Source organism: Panthera uncia, chromosome X (assembly GCF_023721935.1).
Source record: "Panthera uncia isolate 11264 chromosome X, Puncia_PCG_1.0, whole genome shotgun sequence".
Classification (NCBI taxonomy): domain Eukaryota; kingdom Metazoa; phylum Chordata; class Mammalia; order Carnivora; family Felidae; genus Panthera; species Panthera uncia.
The window spans coordinates 54,709,176-54,735,003 of NC_064817.1; the positions used below are offsets into that span (position 1 = coordinate 54,709,176).

The 25,828-nt window shown below is 38.2% G+C and overlaps 1 protein-coding gene across 1 annotated transcript in view; it reads right to left on the reverse strand.

Moving 5' to 3' along the window:
* Positions 1-25,828, reverse strand: part of TEX11 (testis expressed 11) — a 247,613-nt gene that overhangs the window by 217,254 nt on the left and 4,531 nt on the right. Inside the window, exons 3-5 of the mRNA XM_049643926.1 lie at positions 8,842-8,963; positions 7,836-7,920; positions 4,367-4,446 (exon numbers count right to left, since the gene is read on the reverse strand). Of these exons, the coding sequence (XP_049499883.1) occupies positions 4,367-4,446; positions 7,836-7,920; positions 8,842-8,963 (287 nt within the window). The remainder of the gene's footprint in view (positions 1-4,366; positions 4,447-7,835; positions 7,921-8,841; positions 8,964-25,828) is intronic.

Consider the following 25,828-nt stretch of genomic DNA (forward strand, 5'->3'; position numbering starts at 1 on the left):
TCTTATTCAATAAGAGTCCTGGAAAATAAGTGGCATTTTCAGTTGACCTGAAATTATACGGAACCTCTGAAAAATAGCAAATGGGATGAAGCAAAAACCCACATACCAAAATGCATAAAAATGCAAAATGTGGAAACATCCTGGATGTAAACAGTAGTATCAGGCAGTTGGCTTCCCCACCAAGAGATATCTTCTCTCCTCCCCAGGAAGGAACAGTGAGTACAATCACATAGGCTGGAGAAAAATAGAGTTCCAGCAAAACATCCAGTCCTACTTCTCCATCAGTCACTGGATCAGGGTTATAATAAATAGCATGACTATTAAACTATCAAGGAATCTCAAATCAAATATGAGCAAGAATCATCAAACCCTTGAGGGAAACCAACCCCATGAAAGGACATCACACTCAACAAACAGAAGAATATCTGAAGAAATAGAATTAAGGGAACTAACAGATAGAAATAAGGCAATATCATTTTTTAAAGCTTTTTTAAATGTTTGTTTATTTGGGGAGAGAAAGGGAGAGAAAGGAGCAGAAAGATGGAGAAAAACCCAAGCAGGCTCTGTGCTGTCAGTGCAGAGCCCAATGCTTCAGAAGAAACCAAACCTACCCACACCTTGATCTTGAATGTCCAGCCTCCAGAATTGTGAAAAAATAAATGTGCATTGTTTAAGCCACTCAGTCTGTGTTATTTTGTTATGGAGGCCCTAGCAAACTAATATAGTGATACTAGCATATGATTAAAATATATAGAGGTAGGGGCACCTGGGTGGCTCAGTCGGTTAAGTGTCAGACTCTTGATTTCAGCTCAGATCATGATCTCACAGTTTGTGAGATCGAGCCCTGCGTCAGGCTCTGCACTAACAATGTAGAGCCTGTTTGGAATTCTCTCTCTCCCTCTCTGCTCCCCCTATCTCTCCCTCTCTCAAAAATAAGTAAATGAACTTTAAAAAAAATTTAAGAAAATAAAATATATTGAGGTAACCATGAGAAATGAAAACAGAAATGATTACAAGTAATAGCCTTAAAATAGGAAGAAAAAAAACCCATATGTACAAGGCAATTCATTGCAGCACTGAAATGTCCATGGAAGGAAGCTGGTTGAACACAATAAGGTACATGTACCAACCGAATACTATGTAGCTATAAAAAAAAAAAATGAGGAATATCTCTACATACTGCTATGGAATGATCTCTAGGCTATAATGTTAAATGAGGTAAAAAAAAAAAGTGGAGAAAAGTATATATATGGAATGCTACTTACTATTTATCTAAGAACCTTTGGGGGAGGGGAAAATTTTATTTTTATAAAACAAATGTTTGCTTTTATTTAAAAAACAAAAGGATAAACAATAAAATAAACAAAAATAGCTATCCACAGGGGAAGGGAGGGAACAGGGTGGAGAGGACACAAATGGAGGCTAGACTTAACTGAATATACTTCCCTTAGTAGATTCGACTTTGGAACCATGTAAATATTTGACACAATTATAAAAGAATATTCAATCAAAATGGCAGAAAAAAAGCAACAGCTAAAAAGCAAAAGCAAACAAAAATAAATGAATCTAAAAAATTTTTTAAAAATAATAAATAAATAAATAAATAAATGAATCTAACTATGTATCGAGTCAATCTATAGTTTCATCACAGAAAATGAAATTATTTCAAGTACTTTTAAAACAATATTTCAATAATATTAAAACAATACTTTGACTATACACCCCTAGTGAAACAGATCCTAAGAATAAAAGCAGTGCAAAAAAATCTCTTGAACTATTTTTAGAAATCATTCTTTATTATTGACATTGCTATCTTATGAAACTATCATACATTTTTTGGATAAAACCAGTTATTCACTACATTAATGTTGTTAGGCACCAATATTGTCAGGACTAGGAAAAGAGACACAAATATAAAATTAAGAAGCTAAGTAAAATCCTATAATCCTAAATATCACTGGAAATATCACTATGAATTCATCATATATTTTCCCTTTCAAAAAATATGTATTTCATATCTATGTCCAGTAAAAAGGTCTAGGAACAATGACCAATGCAATAGCAATGAGCACTTGTAATTTCCAGATTGTGGTTTCTAAATAACATTCTCCACTAAAAGGAAACAGGGCTCCTTCAAAGAATGAATAACTTCTGCTCTAGGGCAAGAACTACACTAGATGAGCCTGGACATCTTGTCACATTAGAAATCAAATTTTAGGGAGCCTGGGTGGCTCAGTCGGGTAAGTGTCCGACGTCAGATCAGGTCATGATATCGCAGTTTGTGGGTTTGAGCCCCGCGACGGGCTCTGTGCTGACAGCTCAGAGCCTGGAGCCTGTTTCGGATTCTGTGTCTCCCTCTCTCTCTGCCCCTCTCTGACTCGTGCTCTGTCACTCTCTCAAAAATAAATAAAAATTTTTTAAAAAGAAATCAAATTTTATGTGATTATTATTTCAGTTTTACTATTAAAGATTACTGGAGTAGTGTCAAAAGGCTTCAGAATCACTTCCAGCTCCTTCTGGCCAAAGATAGGTGCTTCAATAAGAATAATTACAATGGATTTAAATGCATTAAAAATGTTAAAAATCCATGAGTTCACAATGAAACTTTTAAAAAATCTATGTGAGTATCATTTAAGGATGTTAGAGAAAATAAGTCATTGTTCTGAAAACTGCTAAATAAAGGGAAAGAGTCAAGACCGCCCTTTCTTATAAAGGTATACTTCAAGGTAGCCAAATAGTTGATGAGGGAAAGTTTCTCTCTATTCCAGTAAATAAACAAAGAAGGAATATAGAAGTAGAATATGCAAACACCTACAGAAATAATGGATCTAAGGACAATAATCATCAAAGGGCACTAACACAAAAGAGACAAACAGACATTGGTGCTTCCTGATGGAAGTACACCATATTGCCTATGAATTATTCTTGACAAAAATCAAACCTGAATCAGATCAAGTTTCTAAATCCACCTGCCAGTTTACAGGAAAAACAGGGAACAGAGGACTATATTAAATGACACCATAAGGATACAGTCATCGGAATCCAGAATTTAGGAAACTCTATAGTACCAACAATCTCGTTTCTTCAACAAATAAATTTTTCAACAGATTAAAAACAGGAGGGGAAACATGTAGATTAAAAGAGACATATTAACAAAACACAAGATGTGGACTTTCTTTAATTCTGGTTCTAAGAAAACAACGGGAAAGAGGGAGAGAAAGAAGTGAGCAAGAACAAATGAGAAAGTAAGAATGTGGGAACATACAGCCAGAAGGGGAAGACTGGATATTTGATTATTTTAGGAAATCTTTGTTAAATTTTAGCAGGTGTGATAATGGGCATTGGGTTTCTCTGAATAAAAAAGACACCTTAGGGGCTCCTGGGTGGCTCAGTTGGTTGAGCGTCCGACTTCAGCTCAGGTCATGATCTCATGGCTTGTGAGTTCGAGCCCTGCGGCAGGCTCTGTGCTGACAGCTCAGAGCCTGGAGCCTGCTTCAGATTCTGTGTCTCCCTCTCTCTCTGCCCTACCCCTGCTCACACTCTTTCTCTCTCAAAAATAATAAATAAACATTAAAAAAATGTTTTAAAAAGACACCTTAGGGGCACCTGGGTAGCTCAGTCGGTTAAGCATCTGACTTTGGGTCAGGTCATGATCTCACGATTCGCAAGTTCAAGGCCCACATAGGGCTCTGTGCTGAAAGCTCAGAGCCTGGAGCCTTCTTTGGATTCTGTGTCTCCCTCTCTCTCTGCCCCTCCCCCGCTCATACTCTCTGTCAAAAATAAAAATAAAACATTAAAAAAAATTTTTAAAGACATCTTGTCATTTAGAGACACATATTGAAATATTTATGAACAAAGTGATGTATTTTGGATTTGTTTCAAAATAATCCACAGGGCCAGGGATTTGCTGTTGGAGAAGATATAGAAAAAATGAGTGGTCAGGAATTGGAGGTTATTCTAGCTGAGCGATGGGTAAATGGGGGAATCATTGTACTATCTTTGTGCATACACTTGAGCTTTTCAATAAAATAGTGTTTTACAACACTGGACAAATATTTTCCACTAAAAAAATATACTTACTTCCAGGGAGCAGGACAGGTGGGAAGGATGGAGCAGAGAACTATTATTTTTTTTACTTATCATAAATCCTGAATTTAAGTTCAACATTTAGTCCACTGAATCACTGTAATGACAATAGCACTGCTAAGACCTTTAATTGTAATAGGTATAATTATCCTAAAAGGAACATGTATAGCACTAAAGGATATAACCCCCTTCCAGGTTCACACTAACTGTAACCATCTTCATAAGGAGTAACGACTATCTCATTGCATCTGCACTTTCTCCTCATTTAATTAGGACTTACCAAAATCTGTCTTCGAATAGCATCTTCTGAAGCAGTTGAGACTTCACACATACACACCAACTTGCAAGCAACATGCCGTACTGCAAAACAGTAATTAGATGCCCATAAACACAAAACATTCATTCTCCTTTTATAAACACTTAACAAAAAGAAATGAGGAGCAAAGTGCAAGCACTTTTGTTGTTAAAGTAGTAACTTTAAAGTCTTTTTGAAAAAAATCAATTATCAAAAGTAAATGACCTGAAAATTATCAAATGAATTATTTGCTTAATGCTCCAGATATTTAATTTTCAAATTTTAATTTCTGCAAGTCTTAAATTCTGAAGGCTTACTAAAGATACCTGATTCCATTTGATGCTCTTGTATGTACCATGCTGACAGCAAAATAATTCTAAGTACAACTGGAATCTAAAGATATTCAACATCTGACAAAATTTCTGAACATTAGAATAATTTTGTTTTTTTTATTTTTTTAATGTTTACTTACTTTTGAGAGAGACACACAGAGTGTGAGCAGGAGAGGGTCAGAGAGAGAGGGAGATACAGAATCTGAAGCAAGCTCCAGGCTCTGAGCTGTCAGCACAGACCCTGATGTGGGACTCGAACTCAAAGAGTACGAGATCATGACCTGAGCCAAAGTCGGACACTTCACCAACTGAGCCACCCAGGCACCCCGGGCATAGTTTTAGATTATTCCTCTAAACTGTGAATCTGTCTAAATATATTCTTTTCTATAGATGATGTAAAAGTTCTTGAGGTATAACTCAGAAAATATAGATATCCTCTTCATACAGTTCATTTCCCCTGAAAATAGGAAAGTCTGAATAACTGTAAGCTCTTTATTTACACAGTTTCTCTCATCAGAAAACATGTCCACGTTTTAAAGATGACTTCAGGGGCACCTGGGTGGCTCATTAGTTAAGTGTCCAACTTCGGCTCAGATCATGATCTCACGGTTCGTGGGTTTGAGCTCCACGTGTGGCTGGCTTCAGATCCTCTGTCCCCCTCTCTCTGACCCTCCTCCACTCTCTCTCTCTCTCTCAAAAGTAAATAAAAATTAAAAAACAATAAAGATGACTTCACAAGTAACTGAACTAGTTGCCCTGATGTTAGATGATCTCAGCAGCCATTCAACCTATACTAATACCATTTTCAATTAATATTCCATCGAAAAAGAGATTTGCCCAGGTGAAATTATGGGGTAATTGAAGTCAGTTTCTTATTACTCATCATGAAATGTACATTCTAATCATCCTTTAATAAAGTGGTTTCTGAAAAAAACTTTCATCAAATTAATTCCTAATCATGTATTTACATTGTCTTACATTTCCAGTTTTGAAAATGTTTCCTTTATTTTTCGAAAGTTTACTAATTCTTTGGTATTCTCAAGGAACCTGATCTCTCAATTATTTTCCCACTCTGGGAGAGGTCCATCTACCAAATCTCTATTTGACAAGTAGTGAAAAATAGCTACAACAATGTTCCTTGATAGGCAGAATTGTAGGAGCTTAGAATTAATGCATTTTAATATCACACAGTTCAACTATGTACTATGTTTCTTCAACAGATAAACTTCTAACTCTTCTCTCCCCATAACTACAAGAACCAAGACTCCTAGGAGCAATGATATCCATATTTATCCGACAGTTACAGAGGTAGACCTATTCTCTAAGCATCCTAACAGAGGTATAGACTAATGAGTAAGTATATTATTGACTGTATTAACCACTAATTAATTACCCTAGACCTACACTGAAATTGTATACAGTTTGGTTTATATTCATAAACATAAATACTTAGCAATGAATTCCATTTGCTGCATACAGACAAAATTCATTTGTCTTCAGAAAGCCAAGCAGGCCAGAGATTCACGTTTTGGCTTGTTGCCTCGATGTATCCTTTATAATGGAGCAATATACTTTCCACAAATGCATTAACTGTCACTATCACTGTTGGAAATGAGAAACTGTCAGCACACTAACCCAGCCAGTTAGCTAAAGCACTAGAATTCTGCCAGACAGTGGACCACATTTAATGCATCCAAGCACATGAGTTTGGTTTGGGGGTTTTGTTTTGTTGTTGTTCTTTTAGTTTGCTCTCACAGGTAGAAAAAACTCCTATAATTGTTCTCAAGTAACTCAGTCCAAAGTCCATCAACCCACCTCATGAGGAAACTATTCTTTACCAATTTTTAAATCTAAATCTCTCACTTAGCAACAGTTCTCATTCTATTATTAATGGAGAAAGGAAACTGCTATTTGAGAGTCCTTCAGAATCCTGAAGATTCTGATCATCTCTTCTCCAGGAAAGATAATCCATGTGTCCTTTAACGTGCCATCAAGTTCTCATTTTCCCATCCTTTAATCATCTTTGTTTTTCACTACCAGACAATTTCTTGAGGTGATGCTTTTATTTGTGTGTATTTGTGTGTGTGTGTTAAACTGCATTCATAAATTAATATATTTTCTTTTACTCTTTACTCACTCTGTGGATGTGTATTTGTAATCTCCACTTTTCCCACTTAATTTTTTTGTTCCAAATTTTTATTTGGGGTGTCTGGGTGGCTCAGTCAGTCAAGCCTCCGACTCTTGATTTTGGCTCAGGTCAGGATCTCAAAGTTTGTGAACTGGAGCCCTGCATCAGGCACTGTGCAGACAGTGCAGAGCCTGCTTGGGATTCTCTCTCTCTCCCTCTGCCCCTCCCCTGATCGTGCTCTCTCTCTCTCAAAAATAAACACTTTTTAAAAATAATAAAATAAAAATAAATTCTAGTTAGTTAACATACAGTGCAATGTTGGTTCCAGAAGTAGAATTCAGTGATTCATCACTTACATACAACACCCAGTGCTCATCATAACAAGTGCCCTCCTTAATACCCATCACCCATTTAGCTCATCCCTCACCCACCTCCTTCCATCACCCCTCAGTTTGTCCTCCAATTTAAGAGTCTCTTATGGTTTGCTTCTTTTTCTTCTTTCCTATATGTTCACTGTTTTGTTTCTTAAATTCCACATATAAGTGAAATCATATGGTGTTTGTCTTTCTCTATTTTGCTTAGCATAATACCCTCTAGCTCCATCCATGTCATTGCAAACAGCAAGATTTCATTCTTTTTGATAGCTGAGTAATATTCCATTGTATATATACACCACAGCTTCTTTATACACACCCTGATGTTTATAGCAGCATTATCAACAACAGCCAAATTATGGAAAAAGCCCAAATGTACATCAACTGATGAATGGATAAAGAAGCAGTGATGCTTTTAAACTTTTATTAATCAGGAGCTAACCTCTGAAAAATCACAAAATTCAAGATGTTTGCTTAAGAAACTTCTATGTATAGATCATTTTGTTTATTTTTCTTTTCATAAATACCCATTTATGAACTAGTCAAAATATTATTTAAACTGCAGGAACACAACCTAATGTATAATAAAAATATTCCTTGTAAAATGAATGTATACATACATTTAGCTTTCTGCTCTTCACTTATAACTGAACCTACTCTCTTGGTAACTGCCCAGTTCCATAGGTTTACTGCCATTTCTTCAACCTGGACAAGAAAAACATTTTATTAGCCAGTTAAAATACCATCCACCTCCAATGATATGGATTTTCTTGCATGTTTTATGCTTATGTGACTATTGTGGGTCATTTACAGGCCCCTCATAATCTAATCCCATTCTACCTTGCCTCCCAAAAACGTAGTCACATTATGTGACTGTCCCATGAACACAACTTGTTTATTTATATCTATGCACTTTTATTCATACTACTGGTTTTACCTAATATACCTCCTCCCCTTGTTTTTATGTAACTCAAATCCAGTTCGGTCTCACACATGAAGCTTTCAGCAACCACTATAGTCTATATTGATCTCTCCCTTCTTTGAACTTCTATATTCATTAAATTTCACATAATTGAGCAATTAATTATGCCACTTTGTATAATTTATTCTTTGCTTTAGTTGTTTTTAAGCCATTAGGCTTGAAAATCCAAAGACAGATTTCTATGTATTTATAATGGTTAATCACAATGGCTATTTTTTTATATAATTAAAATGGTGAATCATCAAAACTTATCAGAGGCACCTGGCTGGCTCAGTCAGTGGAGCATGTGACTCCTGTCTTGGGGTTATGAGTTCAAGCCCCACATTGAGTGTAGAGATTCCTTAAAAATAAAATCTTTCAGGGGCACCTGGGTGGCTCAGTCGGTTAAGCGGCCGACTTCGGCTCAGGTCATGATCTCACGGTCCGTGAGTTCGAGCCCCGCATCGGGCTCTGTGCTGACAGCTCAGAGCCTGGAGCCTGTTTCAGATTCTGTGTCTCCCTCTCTCTGACCCTCCCCCGTTCATGCTCTGTCTCTCTCTGTCTCAAAAATAAATAAACGTTAAAAAAAAATAAAATTAAAAAAATAAAATAAAATAAAATAAAATCTTTCAAAAATTTTTCATAAACAAAATTTTTATACCAACCTGAGCATCCTGTATTTCAGCCATAGAATCCCTGTTGATATTTGCTATGTCATTGAAGAGTCTTTCAATTGCCTCAGGTATGCTAGGTGAATTATCTCTTACAATCAGGTTTTCAACAATTTCTGAAATAACAATGGATGATACAAGTGCTGTGAACTATCACCATTGGGAAAAAGTAGAAAATCATCTTTAAATCTGTTCTTAGATCTTTGGTAAAATAAATATAGCATGAAAAAACTTGAATTATCATTAGAGTAAAACCAAACTGGAGATAAAGTTTCTTTTAGGTAAGGGTAGAGTACAATTTCAAATAAAATTTGCATTCCCTGAGAGTCACTTGTTTAATAACTTAATCATCACTCATTGTCAGAAAGTAAAATGGCTTGACTTCACAAATAGATCATCTTACAACTACAAGATTTAAATTAACAATGTCTTCAAAACTAGAAAATGTAGAAATTCTGAAGGGAAACTGAGAATACCCATTAAAATTGAAATACTTATTAATATTTTTAAGCATTAGACAGACATAACTAACTCATGCTGGCACTGAAGTCTTGACCTTACTTTGTGAGAAAAAAAAAAATGACATGCCCAATTACCAACAACATTAACCAATTATTGAATCTGTACAAGTGATGTCACCATTTTCTAAACAATCTAAGTTCCAGATTCCATATAACTGAATCTTACTAGGCCACAGAATTCCTTAAAACCCAAGTATGATGTAAAATCATAATTAATGCCCTTCATATTATCAAATTGAGGTTTTTCCAAACTCATGTAATAGAAGTCTCCATAACCTCTACACATCTCTAATTTCTTACATTTCTGAGCATCAACTAGCAAGAATGTTAATATTCTTAACAATACTATAAGAGCACATTCTGAAAGAATTTTTAACATGCTACAATAATAAATCTGCTAAATTAAAAACTTTCAGTTAAGCATCAGAAAATAGATTCATATTAAGACTTCATAAAGCAAACAGGCACCCAGCTGGCTCAGTTAGTAAAGCATGCAACTCTTGATCTCAGGGTTGTGAGCTCAAGTCCCATGTGGGATGCAGATTACTTAATAAAAAAAGCAAAAAAAAAAAAAAAAAAAACCCCACTTTAAAAATGGGCAGAAGATCTGAATAGACATTTTTCTAAAGAAGACATACAGAAAGCCAATAAGTACCTGAAAAGATGTTCAACATCACTAATCATCAGGGAAATGAAAATCAAAATCACAATGAGATAGCACCTCACACCTGTTAGAATGGCTAATATCAAACAGACAAGAAATAAGTGTTGGCAAGGATGTGAAGAAAAAGGAACCCCTGCACACTGTTGGTGGGAATGTAAACTGGTGTAGCCACTACGTAAAACAGTATGGAAGTTTCTCAAAAAATTAAAAATAGACATACCATATGATCCAGCAATTCTACTTGTGGGTATTTATTCAGAGAAAATGAAAACAGTAACTTGAAAAAATATATGCTCCCCCACATTCATGGCAGTATTATTTACAATAATAACCAAAATATGGAAACAACCTAAGTGAACATCAACAGATGAATGGATAAAAATTTGTGGAATACATACAATGGAGTATTATTCAGCCATAAAAGAATGAAATCTTTTTATCTGAATGAAATCTTGCAATCTGTGACAATGTAGATGGACTTTGAGGGCATTATGCTAAGTGAAATAAGTCAAATAGAGAAAAACATATATTATATAATCTCACTTATATGTGGAATCTTAAAAAAAAAAACAAGCTCATAGATACAGAGAACAGACTGGTGGTTGCTGGCAGTGGGGGGTGCAAAATGGGGGAAGGGAGTCAAAGGTACAAACTTCTAGTTATAAAGTAAGTCATGGGGATGTAATGTACAGCATGGCAACAATAGCTAATGATACTGTATTGTGTATTTGAAAGTTGCTAAAAGGGGCGCCTGGGTGGCTCAGTCGGTTAAGCGGCCGACTTCAGCTCAGGTCATGATCTCGCGGTCCGTGAGTTTGAGCCCTGCGTCCGGCTCTGTGCTGACCGCTCAGAGCCTGGAGCCTGTTTCAGATTCTGTGTCTCCCTCTCTCTCTGATCCTTCCCCATTCATGCTCTGTCTCTCTCTGTCTCAAAAATAAACGTTAAAAAATTAAAAAAAAAAAAAAAAAGAAAGTTGCTAAAAGAGTAAATCTTAAAAGTTCTCATCACAACAGGGGCACGTGGGTGGTTCAGCCAGTTGAGCACCGAGCTCGGGTCATAATCTCGTGGTCCTTGAATTCGAGCCCCACATTGAGCTCTGTGCTGACAGCACAGAGCTTGGAGCCTGCTTCGGATTCTGTCTCCCTCTCTACCCCTCACCTGCTCACGCTGTCTCTCTCTCTCTCTCTCTCTCTCTCTCAAAAAACATGAAAAAATTTTTTAAAGTTCTCATCACAAAAAAAAAACAACTTTGTAACTATTCATGGTGACAGATGTTAACTAGACTTGTAGTCATTATTTCACAATATGTACAATTACCAAATCATTATGCTATAGACCTGAAATTAATAGAATGTTGTATGTAAATTATACTTCAATAAAAAAATAGGAAAGTTTAAAAATGTTTTTAAGTATCCAAATATTATTTAAAAACAGATTCTTGAAATGTTTTTGGAAAGGAAACAAAAACCCAATGTAAATTTTTAATTTGAGCTCCTTTTTAAAAAAAGTCAAATATATTTTAGTAGAATACTAATTATAACTTGTGGTTACATAATACATGAGATTGTAAAGACATTAATTCTGACTTGTGGATGTTCTCTTAATGTTTTATAGAATTCATTGTCAGTATAATCCTGGTACTTTCAAAACATATTCTCAATGTCATTCAGTTGAGCAACTTGATTGACACCAGCTGAGGCAATGACAGCACTGCACTGTTTTATGATAAAACGCAGTCAGCAAAGCTAGGTAAGTAGTAGAGATCACAGAGCTGAATCGTTGACTTACATTATGAAGGAGACACTTCTGGGAGAAGCTCAGAAAAGAGCTTCTATAAATACAGCCTATTCCCAAGATCTGAAGACAACACGCTGTATTAACGTTTTATCAAGTAAGATTGTACATTTTGAAAGAAAATAATTACATTATCTTCCTAGCTGCTGAAATAAACTATGATTTACAGCATGACTTCAGTCAATTTAATTTAAATGAGATTCATCCTGATGGGGTCACTCTATTGAGATAGCCATGTTAATCAGTACCAATTAATTCTGATTTGGTAGACAGCATTCTAGGTATGGAATAATATAAAATAAGCATTTTCCCTACCCTTGAGAAAGGGAAGTTCCATTACAACATGGAAAAAATCTATCAAAAGTCCTGCCAAGTCTCTCCCTATGGCCTCCATCAGCTCAACCCGTCATTTGAAAGCCAAAGCAGCTCAAAGACCTGCCAGGGTCAATTCAAGATTTTACTCGGAGTCACAATGATTATCTGCAACCTCTTTAGTGAGAAAAAAACAAAAATGACAATAAAATTAACATTTGCATAATGCTTTACAGTCTCAAAGCTTTTTCACCTGCATTCTCATTTACTCATCAATCTACTCTGCAAGGGAGCATTTTTTATTTTATAAGATGCAGAAACTGAAATTTAAAAAGTGCAGTGACTTCTCAAAGGTGATAAAAAGAAAAAGTAGCAAACTAGGATTTGAACTCAGGCTTTCTCATTTGAAATCCTATACTTTCAACTATACTAGTTCTATAGGGAAAAGCCTGAAGCAAGTGATATGCCAAGATTGACACAACTAAAAAACAGCAGGGAAAGAAAAAATGAGCCAATACCATTCAGAGTACCACACTATAATTCTTACTGTGGGCTAAGAAAAGGTATTCCAGCACAGACTGGCTTGAATGAGGAGAGCCAAATATCCAAAGTGTCAAAAGGGCATGGCAAACTCAGGCAAACAGATTTAGTCTTACACTAAAATCAGAGTATAGATCTTATTTTCTGTGGTCAAAAAGATAATCATTTTTTATACAATATTCCAAGAGGTCCCAACTGACAAACTGGGTATGGTATAAGGGAACCCAAGCAGTGACTCATAACGCAGAAGTCAGGTGGAACTGCATGCATCACAGTTCAAAGAGAACTATTCACAGCAATGTATTGTACTTCTCAGCAGCATCTTGGTCCTAGAGGACTAGAAAAGGATGCAGGGCAGGCTAACTCCATGAAAATCATGACAAACAAAAATGATACAGCTAGCTCCAAAGCTCAACAGGTGCCTCGAGTATGTCCCCAGCATGTTAAATCTCAAACCTGATGGCCAGTATGACTTCACTTCAAACCAAACTCTTCCCTACTCCACTTTACTACTATTCTCTTTTTTGCCCTGGACAGTACCAGCTCAGGGACTGGAGCAAATCTAAGCCTGACCTCAATAGGAGATAAAAAGCTATATAAAGTGTTGGAGGGCAAGTGGCTGGGAGTGTGGGGGAAGCAGGAGCTGACAGTATCATGTTAACCAAAAAGGAATTTCCAGCTTGATTCTGGTAAGGAAATACATCCAGTCACATTCGGTACACTAAACTTTGGAGACCATAGGACTAAAAAAACAACTACCCATATATGCAACAATATGGATGAATTTCAAAACAATTATGCTTCAAGGCACCAGGGTGGCTCAGTCGGTTAAACGTCTGACTTCAGTTCAGGTCATGATCTCTCAGTTTGTGAGTTCGAGCCCAGGATCTGGCTGTTGGCTGTCAGCACAGAGCCTACTTGGGGTCTTCTGTCCCCTTCTCTCTCTGCCTCTCCACCGTCTCAAAAATAAATAAATATTAAGAAAAACAATTATGCTTAGTGAAACACAGCATAGAAAAAAAGGATACATACTGTATAATTTCATTTATAAATTAATCTACCGTGAGAAATCAGAACAGTGGTTGCCTAGAGTGGAGGGAGGGGTAGACTGACTACAAAGGGGCATGACAGAATTTTCTGAGACGAAAATGTTGTTTCTTTCTTTACTTAAAAAAAATTTTTTAAGGAGGCTCCACACCCAATGTGGGGCTCAAACTCACAACCCTGAGATCTAGAGCTGCATGCTTTACCAAATAAGCCAGCCAGGCATCCGGAGAATGTTCAGTTTCTTGATTCAAATGTTGTTTATATGGATTACATTTGCCCAAAAAAGGCATCAACCTGGACATTTAAAATATGTGAATTCTACTGTATGTAAAGTATGCCTAAATAAAACTGATTTCTAAGAAAGAACAAGAAAAGAAAAAAAAAGAAAGGAAAAGGAAGGAGGGAGGAAGGGGAGGCAGGGGAAAGAAAGAAAGAAAAAGTTCTACAGAGTTGAAATCCCTGGAGGCTATAGGTCAAGAGCAGGATAGCACAATATGGCATCCAACTTTGTTCAACATCAGGAAAGCAGCCTCAGGGCCACCTAGCTGGCTCAGTGGGAGGAGCATCCGACTCCTAATCTTGGAGTCATGGGTTTAAGCTCCATGTTGTGTATAGTGATTACTAAAAACAAACAAAAAACTCAAAAAACAAAAGGCAGCCTCAAAGGTAAAGGAGGTTGGTCCACTTCGACAACCTTTACCCATTTCCCCACATCCCAGAAACACTGTAACCTATGTGAGAGGACAGAGAAGATGGATGTGTTAACTAACCTTATTGTGGTAATCATTTACATATATATATATATATACACCACACTGTATACCTTAAATTTACACAATGCTATATGTCAATTATATCTCAGTAAAACTGGAGGGAAAATGGTGAACAGGAGAGTTGGCAACTGGAGTGCATATACAAAGAGCCCCAAGAGTCCTTTGAAAAGACGAACCAGAGATTCTAAATCTAGGGCCAAAGCCAAGTATAAAATAAGACAGCTGCTAGACTTTGGAGACAAGAACAAATCAGGCAGGTGGCAAAGGCACACCAAAGCATGCTGAGTAACAGACTGATGTCAACCTTAAGTGAGGTTTTTCATGGCATAGCATTCTGTTCTTAGACCTGTCCTATTTAACAATTTTATCAATGAGTTAGATGAAGAAACTGAGATAGATGATATAATCAGCAATAAAAATGAAATCTCCAGTTCGTAGCAATAGGATTAATGTCAGATAAAAAATTATTAGGGGTGCCTGGCTGGCTCAGTCAGTACACCAAGCAACTCTTGATCTCAGGTTCATGAGTTCAAGCTCCATGTTAGGTATGGAACCTGCTAAAAAAAAAAGTATAGTCCTGCATTTAAGTCTTCAAAACTAACTGTACCAATATATGACAGGCAAGATGTAGCTTAACAGCAGCATGTACTAAAAAAAGACTGAGGGTCTTTTGGGGGCAAAAAGCTCAAAATGAATCACTAGGGTAGTGCGACTGGCCACACACACACACACCCCAAAAAAGGAAAACATAAATTTGATCTTAACTACATCAGTATATAACAGAATGATCACTCCTAAATCTATAAAGGATTGTTTTGTGCTGATCATATAAACCCTAAAGAATTGTGTTGTTATGAGTACCATGCTTTAAGGAATAACATGAAAAGAATAGAGCATGTTCAGAGGAAAGCACACAAGACATTGAAAGGACTAGAAACCAAGGAATATGAGGAATGACTGAAGAAACTGAAAATGCTTAATCTGAAGAAGACTTCCCAGGCAACATAAATATCTTCAAATAGTTGAAGAGCTGGCATACAGAAAAGGAATTACACTTATTTAGCCCAAATGGGTATATAACTGAGACCAATTTCTTCTTGGTCTTGAAACTGAACTGTTTATACAAAAAGATGGATATTGGGGTGCCTGGTGGCTCAGTTGGTTAAGGGTCCAACTTCGGCTCAGGTCATGATCTCGTGGTTTGTGAGTTCCAGCCTCACGTCAGGCTCCATGCTGACAGCTTGCTCAGAGCCTGGAGCCTGTTCTGGATTCTGTCTCCCTTTTTCTCTGCCCCTCCCCCGCTCACACTCTGTCCCTGTCTCTCTCAAAAATAAACAGTAAAAAAAAATTTTTTTAAATATGGCTGTTATATCAATTTTCCCTGACAAGAAAATGACCTAGAACTGCCACATGGTCTTTTGTGGTTCATTTTAACAAAATTTGACTGAAAACATTACGTGTACAGAAGAGAAAACACAAATGACCCGTAAATCTATAAAAATACACCCAACTTCACTAGTTACCAGGGAAATGAAAACTAAAATAACACTCATGGGAACATCTGGAGAGCTCAGTCAATTAATTGAGCATCTGACTCAATTTCAGCTCAGGTCATGATCCCAGGGTTGTGGAATCAAGCCCCACATTGGGCTCCATGCTGAGAGTGGAACCTGCTTAAGATTCTCTCTTTCATATAATTTAGAAGACATACTGTTGAGTTTCCCTGAGCTATGCTCACTTCTGTCTTTAAAATGTATTTGTGGGGCGCCTGGGTGGCTCAATCGGTTAAGCATCCGACTTTGGCTCAGGTCATGATCTCCGGTCCGTGAGTTCGAGCCCCGCGTCAGGCTCTGTGCTGACAGCTCAGAGCCTGGAGCCTGTTTCAGATTCTGTGTCTCCCTCTCTCTCTGACCCTCACCCGTTCATGCTCTCTCTCTCTCTCTCAAAAATAAATAAACGTTAAAAAAAAAATTTTTAAATGTATTTGTGCCCGGGGCGCCTGGGTGGCTCAGTCGGTTAAGTGGCCAACTTCAGCTCAGGTCATGATCTCACGGTCCGTGAGTTCGACCCCCGCGTCGGGCTCTGTGCTGACAGCTCGAAGCCTGGAGCCCATTGCAGATTCTGTGTCTCCCTCTCTCTCTGACCCTCCCCTGCTCATGCTCTGTCTCTCTCTGTCTCAAAAATAAATAAACGTTAAAAAAAATTTTTTTTAATGTATTTGTGCCCATTCACAATTGCACCAAGAAGCATAAAATACCTAGGGATAAATCTAACCAAAGATGTAAAAGATCTGTATGCTGAAAACTATAGAAAGCTTATGAAGGAAATTGAAGAAAATATGAAGAAGTGGAAAAACATTCCACACTCATGGATTGGAAGAATAAATATTGTCAAAATGTCAATACTACCCAAACCTATCTACACATTCAATGCAATCCCAATCAAAATTGCACCAGCATTCTTCTCAAAGCTAGAACAAGCAATCCTAAAACTCATATGGAACCACAAAAGGCCCCGAATAGCCAAAGCAATTTTGAAGAAGAAGACCAAAGCAGGAGGCATCACAATCCCAGACTTTAGCCTCTACTACAAAGCTGTCATCATCAAGACAGCATGGTATTGGCACAAGAACAGACACATAGACCAATGGAATAGAATAGAAACCCCAGAACTAGACCCACAAACGTATGTCCAACTAATCTATGACAAGCAGGAAAGGACATCCAATGGAAAAAAAGACAGTCTCTTTAACAAATGGTGCTGGCAGAACTGGACAGCAACATGCAGAAGGATGAAACTAGTCCACTTTCTTACACCATTCACAAAGACAAACTCAAAATGGATAAAGGACCTGAATGTGAGACAGGAAACCATCAAAACCCTAGAGGAGAAAGCAGGAAAAGACCTCTCTGACCTCAGCAGCAATTTCTTACTTGACACATCCCCAAAGGCAAGGGAATTAAAAGCAAAAATGAACTATTGGGACCTCATGAAGATAAAAAGCTTCTGCACAGCAAAGGAAACAATCAACAAAACCAAAAGGCAACCAACGGAATGGGAAAAGATATTTGCAAATGACATATTGGACAAAGGGTTAGTATCCAAAATCTATAACGAGCTCACCAAACTCCACACCTGGAAAACAAACAATCCAGTGAAGAAATGGGCAGAGGGGCGCCTGGGTGGCTCGGAGGGTTAAGCGTCCAACTTCGGCTCAGGTCATGATCTCACAGTCCGTGACTTCGAGCCCCGCGTCGGACTCTGTGCTGACAGCTCAGAGCCTGGAGCCTGTTTTGGGTTCTGTGTCTCCTTCTCTCTCTGCCCTCCCCTGTTCATGCTCTGTCTCTCTCTGTCTCAAAAATAAATAAACATTAAAAAAATTAAAAAAAAAAAAAGAAATGGGCAGAAAACATGAATAGACACTTCTCTAAAGAAGACATCCGGATGGTCAACAGGCACATGAAAAGATGCTCAACGTCGCTCCTCATCAGGGAAATACAAATGAAAACCACACTCAGATATCCCCTCATGCCAGTCAGAGTGGCCAAAATGAACAAATCAGGAGACTATAGATGCTGGAGAGAATGTGGAGAAACGGAAACCCTCTTGCACTGTTGGTGGGAATGCAAACTGGTGCAGACACTCAGGAAAACAGTGTGGAGGTTCCTCAGAAAATTAAAAATAGACCTACCCTCTGACCCAGCAGTAGCACTGCTAGGAATTTACCCAAGGGATACAGGAGTGCTGATGCATAGGGGCACTTGCACCCCAATGTTTATAGCAGCACTTTCAACAAGAGCCAAATTATGGAAAGAGCCCAAATGTCCATCAACTGATGAATGGATAAAGAAATTGTGGTTTATATACACAATGGAATACTACGTGGCAATGAGAAAGAATGAAATATGGCCCTTTGTAGCAACGTGGATGGAACTGGAGAGTGTGATGCTAAGTGAAATAAGCCATACAGAGAAAGACAGATACCATATGTTTTCACTCTTATGTGGATCCTGAGAAACTTAACAGAAACCCATGGGGGAGGGGAAGGAAAAAAAAAAAGAGGTTAGAGTGGGAGAGAGCCAAAGCATCAGAGACTCTTAAAAACTGAGAACAAACTGAGGGTTGATGGGGGGTGGGAGGGAGGGGAAGGTAGATGATGGGTACTGAAGAGGGCATCTTTTGGGATGAGCACTGGGTGTTGTATGGAAACCAATTTGACAATAAATTTCATATATTATAAATAAATAAATAAATAAATAAGTAAGTAAGTAAAAAGTGATTTAAAAAAAATAAAGTCCACTGTTTAAAAAGTCAAAAAATATAAAAATAAAAAATAAAATAAAATAAAATGTATTCGTTGCTTAAGTATCTTGCATTTGTAAAACACTTGTGTTCTGCCAATAAAATTTGCCTCAGAAAAAAAAATTCTGTCTCTCCCTCTGCCCCCTCCCCCACTTGCACCCTTTCTCTAAAATAAATAAATATAAATAAATAAATAAATAAATAATAAAAAAATAAAACAACACTCATAAGATGGTAAAATTAATGAAACAGAAACTGGTAATAATATGGGAACTCTGGGGGCGCCTGGGTGGCGCAGTCGGTTAAGCGTCCGACTTCAGCCAGGTCACGATCTCGCGATCTGTGAGTTCGAGCCCCGCGTCAGGCTCTGGGCTGATGGCTCGGAGCCTGGAGCCTGTTTCCGATTCTGTGTCTCCCTCTCTCTCTGCCCCTCCCCCATTCATGCTCTGTCTCTCTCTGTCCCAAAAATAAATAAAAAACGTTGAAAAAAAAAATTTAAGAAAAAAAATATGGGAACTCTGCACTATTTTTGCAATTTTTCTGTAAATCTAAAACTATTCCAAAATAAAATGTTAATTAAAAACAACAGGGGCATCTTGCTGGCTTGGTTGGTTAAGAGTCTGACCTCAGCTCAGGTCATGATCCCACCACTTATGACTTTGAGCTCCACGTGGGGCTCTGTGCTGACAGCTCAGAGCCTGGAGCCTGGTTCACATTCTGTGTCTCCATCTCTCTCTGCCCCTCCCCGGCTTGCACTCTGTTTCTCTCAAAAATAAATAAACATTAAAAAAATTTAAAAACTAGGGGCACCTGGGTGGCTCAGTTAAGTGTCTGACTCTTGGTTTCAGCTCAGGTCATGATCTCACAGTTAGTGAGTTCAAGCCCCACATTGGGCTCAGTGCTGACAGCACTGAACCTGCCTGTGATTCTCTCTCCCTCTCTCTCTGCCCCTCCTCTGCTAGCTCACTCTCTCACTCTCAAAATGAATAAAAATAAACTTTAAATTTTTTTAAAAAATTAAAAAAAATACAAAATAAAAACAACAATACTCTTCACACTTGCAAATTTTTTTAAGTCTGACAATACCAATTCTTAGCAAGGATACAGGGCAAAGAGAAAGGAAGAGAGTATAAACTGCTAAAACTACATTGAACAGAAATTTGGAAATATTTATAAAGTTAAAGATGCTCATAGCTTTTGACCCAGCAGTTCCACTCCTAAATGTATACCCTAGAACAGCACTGCCACTACAGGGTAGATACTAGCCACATGTAACTATTGAGAACTCAGAATGAGGCAAATCCAAAATGAGATGTGCTTTAAGTATAAAATACGTATCTGACTTTTTCAAAGACTTTGGACCAAAAAAAGGATGTAAAATATCCCATGAATGATTTTTATATTGACTATATAAATATATTTTAGATATATTGAGCTATATAATTTGTATTGTTTTTAAGTTTATTTATTTTTTTAAATAATGTCTACACCCAACATGGGGCTTGAACTCACAACCCCGAGGTCAAGAGTTGCATGCTTTGCTGACTGAGCCAGGCAGGCACCCCTGGCAGGGATTTTCAGACATTTTTTGACCACCACCTATGGCAAAGAAATATATTTTACATCACATCTACACTTTGGACCAAAAGTTTAATGAAATGATTTTACCCTTATTATATGCAGTACACGATGACATTTTCTGCTCTGTGGTTTTTCATTTAAAAATGTTGGTTATTACCCACTAAATTTATTTCTCGAGCACTGGTGGGTGAGGCTGTAGTGCAGTACTGTCCGACTGAAACAGTGCAGACACAAATAATTTTCTAGTTTTTAGTAGCCACACGAAGAAAGGCTAATTAGGTTAAATTCTGACAATCCAAATTATAGGGGTGCCTGGCTGGCTACCTGTCGGGAGTTTAAACCCCATGTTGGGTGTCGAGATTACTTAAAAAAAATAAAAGAAAAAAAGAAAAAGTCCTGTTAAACTCTCTGAAACACAATGTTCATTGTAGTGTTGTTGTTTGTAATAGCAAATATTACAAAAAACAACTCACAGCCAACAAATGAGATTGGATTAATAAATTGTGAAACACCTGTATTCAAAGTAATAGTAATCATCAGCAGTGGAAACAAATCAACTAGAACTAAACTATCCATATGGGTAAATATTAAAAACACACACTGAGCAAAAAAAGACAAGCTGCAGAAAAAAAATTACACAAACTGATATAATTTATGTAAAATTTTAAAAGATGAAAAAGTGGTACATGCAATCTTTTAGTTCTCTGAAACAATGAACTGTCTGAAGCATATAGCAAATTGTTAAGACTCCACAAAATTTGGGGTACCTGGATGGCTCAGTCAGTTAACTGTGTGACTTTGGCTCAGGTCATGATCTCAAGGTTTGTGGGTTCGAGGCCCGCATTGGGCTCTGTGCTGACAACAGCTCAGAACCTGGAGCCTGCTTCAGGTTCTTTGTCTCCCTCTCTCTCTGCCCCTCCCCCACTCATGCTCAGTCTCTCTCCCAAAAATAAACAAACATTAAAAAAAAGTTCAACAAAACTTAGTGCTAGGTATACAGATGTTAGTTCTGATATTCTCTATAATTTTCTGTGTGCTTAAAATATTTATGTAAATATAAGATTTCAAATACCATATACAATTGACCCCTGAACAACACAGGGGTTAGGGTCACTGACCCCTACACAGTCAAAAATCTCTATGAATTGACTCTCAAAAAACTTAACTATAATAGACTACTGTTGGTCAGAAGACTTACCAATAACATACACAGTCAATTAACATATTTTGTTATGTTATGTATATTATATACTGTATTCTTACAATAAAGTGAGCTAGTGAAAAGAAAATGTTAAGAAAATCATAAAGAAGAGAAATATTTATATCATACTGTAAAAAATCTCCACGTAAGTGCACCTCCACAGTTCAAGCCTGCATTGGCTGACAATTGTACTTAAAAGTCATAATCTTTATTCCATGTCTGTATCTTTAAGATACTTTATTCTTGGTGTGCCTAGCTGGCTCAGTCAGTGGAGTGTGCAATTCTCGATATTCGAGTTGTGGGTTTAAGTCCCACTATAACTGGAGAGATTACTTTAAAATAAATAAGATAATAATATAAATAGATACTATATCCTAACTTAAAACTTAAGGCTTTGGAGGCCCCTCACCGGCTCAATCAGTAGAACATGCAACTCTTGATCTCAGGGTCCTGAGTTTGAAATCCACATTTGGTGTAGAGTTTACTTAAAAAATAAAAATAGGCAGCTTTTGGGTCCCTGGGTGGCTCAGTCGGCTAGGTGTTCAACTTCTGGTTTGAGCTCAGGTCATGAACTCGCAGTTTGTGAGTTTGAGCCCTGCATACAGCTCTGTGCTGACAGTGCAGAGCCTTCTTGGAATTCTCTCTCTCCCTTTCTCTCTGCCCCTCCCCTGCTTGCACACTCTCTCTCTCTCAAAATAAGTAAATAAGCTTAAAAACATTTTTAATTAAAAAAAAAAGGCAGCTCTTTTTGCCCACAGGTCCTGTCCCCATGAATGAAACCACTTTTTTGCATCAATAAACAAAAATAATTTAAAAATTAAAAAACTGAAATTAAAAAACAAATTAAATTAAATTACCCTCATTAAAAATAAATAAAAAGTTTTTTTTAAATACTTAAGGCTTTATTGGTGTTTTTAAACGACAAGCATTGGAGCTGCCTGAAGGGCTGTCCAGGAAAGAGGAAGAGCCAGATTCTTCAAATATGGCCTGTACCACTTAAATACTAACCTACAGAAAGGAAATAAGGAGGAAGATGGCGGCATAGGAGGATGCTGGGCTCACCACGTCCTGCTGATCACTTAGATTCCACCCACATCTGCCTAAATAACCCAGAAAACCACCAGAAGACTAGCAGAACAGACTCTCCGGAGCCAAGCTTAGACAAGAGGCCCACGGAACAGGGTAGGAAGGGCGGAGAGGCAGTGTGCACTACACAGACTGGCAGGAGGGAGCTGGGGCGGTGGAGGGGCAGCCCACCCGGCAAGGCAGAGCCTCGCAAAAGCAGAGGGGCTGGATGGAGTGTGTTCTGACAGCCAGTGGGACTTAACATCTGGAATGTTATAAGTCAACAGCTCTGCTCAGAGAGTGGGAGGGCTAGAGGACAATGGGAGGGAGAGTTGTTGAGCCCCTGAGGACAGAGCTGAGTTCAGCAGGGAACAAAGGCACTGGGAAACACCATCTCCCTTGCCCATCCCCCAGCCAAAATCCCAAAGGGAACCAGTTCCCATCATGGAACTTGCTTGCACCACACAAACACCCAACACTGTGCTTCTGTGGATCCATCCCTCCAACAGGTCTGCCTCCCTCCCAGTGTCGCAGGGCCCCTCCCGAAGCAGACCACTGAAGGCAAAGCGAGCTGAGTCTGCCCCTCCCGCCCCTGTGCACCTTGCAGATCCACCCCGGCTACCACGCAGATCCCATCAAAGCAGCACCACAAGCCTGGCAGTGTGCAAGTAGCCCAGACAGGGGCCACACCACTCCACAGGGAGTCCTGCCCCTGGGAGAGGGGAAGATAAGGTACACACCAGTCTGACTGTGGCCCCAGCGGTGGGCTGGGGGCAGACATCAGGTCTGACTGCAGCCCCGCCCCCCAATGCAAGTTACTCCAGACAGCACAGCGGAAGAGCCCTGCAGTTCCACACCACTCCAGGGACTATCCAAAATGACGAAACAGAAGAATTCTCCTCAAAAGAAACTCCAGGAAGTAGCGACAGCTAACGAACTGATCAAAAACGATTTAAGCACTATAGCAGAAAATGAATTTAAAATAATAGTCATAAAATTAATCGCTGGGCTTGAAAACAGTATACAGGACAGCAGAGAATCTCTTGCTACAGAGATCCAGGGACTAAGAAACAGGAGGAGCTAAAAAATGCTATAAATGAGTTGCAAAATAAAATGGAGGCGACCACAGCTCGGATTGAAGAGGCAGAGGAGAGAATAGGTGAATTAGAAGATAAATATTATGGAAAAAGAGGAAGCTGAGAAAAAGAGAGACAAAAAAATCCAGGAGTATGAGGGGAGAATTAGAGAACTAAGTGATGCGATGAAACCCAATAATGTATGCACAATTGGGATTCCAGAGGAGGAAGAGAGAGAGAGAAAGGTGCTGAAGGTGTACTTGAAGAAATCATAGCTGAGAACTGCCCTGAACTGGGGAAGGAAAAAGGCACTGAAATCCAAGAGGCACAGAGAACTCCCTTCAGACGTAACTTGAATCGATCTTCTGCACGACATAGCATAGTGAAACTGGCAAAATACAAGGATAAAGAGAAAATTCTGAAAGCAGCTAGATTTAAACGTGCTGTAACATAGAAAGGGAGACCGATAAGACTCGTGACGGATCTCTCTACTGGAACTTGGCAGGCCAGAAAGGAATGGCAGGAAACCTTCAATGTCATGAACAGAAAAACTATGCAGCCGAGAATCCTTTATCCAGCAAGTCTGTCATTTAGAATAGAAGGAGAGATAAAGGTCTTCCCAAACAAACAAAAACTGAAGGAATTCGTCACCACTAAACCAGCCCTACAAGAGATCCTAAGGGGGATCCTGTGAGACAAAGTACCAGAGACATCACTACAACCATGAAACCTACAGACATCACAATGACTCTAAACCCATATCTTTCAATAATAACACTGAATGTAAATGGACTAAATGCTCCAGCCAAAAGACACAGGGTATCAGAATGGATAAAAAAAACAAGACCCGTCTATTTGCTGTCTACAAGAGACTCATTTTAGACCTGAGGACACCTTCAGATTGAAAGTGAGGGGATGGAGAACTATCTACCATGTTACTGGAACTTAAAAGAAAGCTGGAGTAGACATGCTTATATCAGACAAACTAGACTTTAAATTAAAGGCTGTAACAAGAGATGAAGAAGGGCATTATATAATAATTACAGGGTCTATCCATCACGAAGAGCTAACAATTATAAATGTCTATGTGCCGAATACGGGAGCCCCCAAATATATAAAACAATTAATCACAAACATAAGCAACCTTATTGATAAGAATGTGGTAATTGCAGAGGACTTTAATATTCCACTTACAACAATGGATAGATCATCTAGACACAAGATCAATAAAGAAACAAGGGCCCTGAATGATACATTGGATCAGATGGACTTGACAGATATATTTAGAACTCTGCATCCCAAAGCAACAGAATATACTTTCTTCTCGAGTGCGCATGGAACATTCTCCAAGATAGATCACATACTGGGTCACACAACAGCCCTTCGTAAGTATACAGGAATTGAGATCATACCATGCATACTTTCAGACCTCAATGCTCTGAAGCTTGAAATCAACCACAGGAAAAAGTCTGGAAAACCTCCAAAAGCATGGAGGTCAAAGAACACCCTACTAAAGAATGACTGGGTCAACCAGGCAATTAGAGAAGAAATTAAAAAATATATGGAAAGAAATGAAAATGAAAACACAACAATCCAAACACTTTGGGATGCAGCGAAGGCAGTCCTGAGAGGAAAATACATTGCAATCTAGGCCTATCTCAAGAAACAAGAAAAATCCCAAATACAAAATCAAACAGCACACCTAAAGGAAATAGAAGCAGAACAGCAAAGGCAGCCGAAACCCAGCAGAAGAAGAGAAATAATAAAGATCAGAGCAGAAATAAACAATATAGAATCTAAAAAAACTGTAGAGCAGATCAACGAAACCAAGAGTTGGTTTTTTGAAAAAATAAACAAAATTGATAAACCTCTAGCCAGGCTTCTCAAAAAGAAAAGGGAGATGACCCAAATAGATAAAATCATGAATGAAAATGGAATTATTACAACCAACCTCTCAGAAATACAATTATCAGCGAATACTATGAAAAATTATATGCCAACAAACTGGACAACCTGGAAGAAATGGACAAATTCCTAAACACCCACACACTTCCAAAACTCAAACAAGAAGAAATAGAAAGCTTGAACAGACCCATAACCAGCGA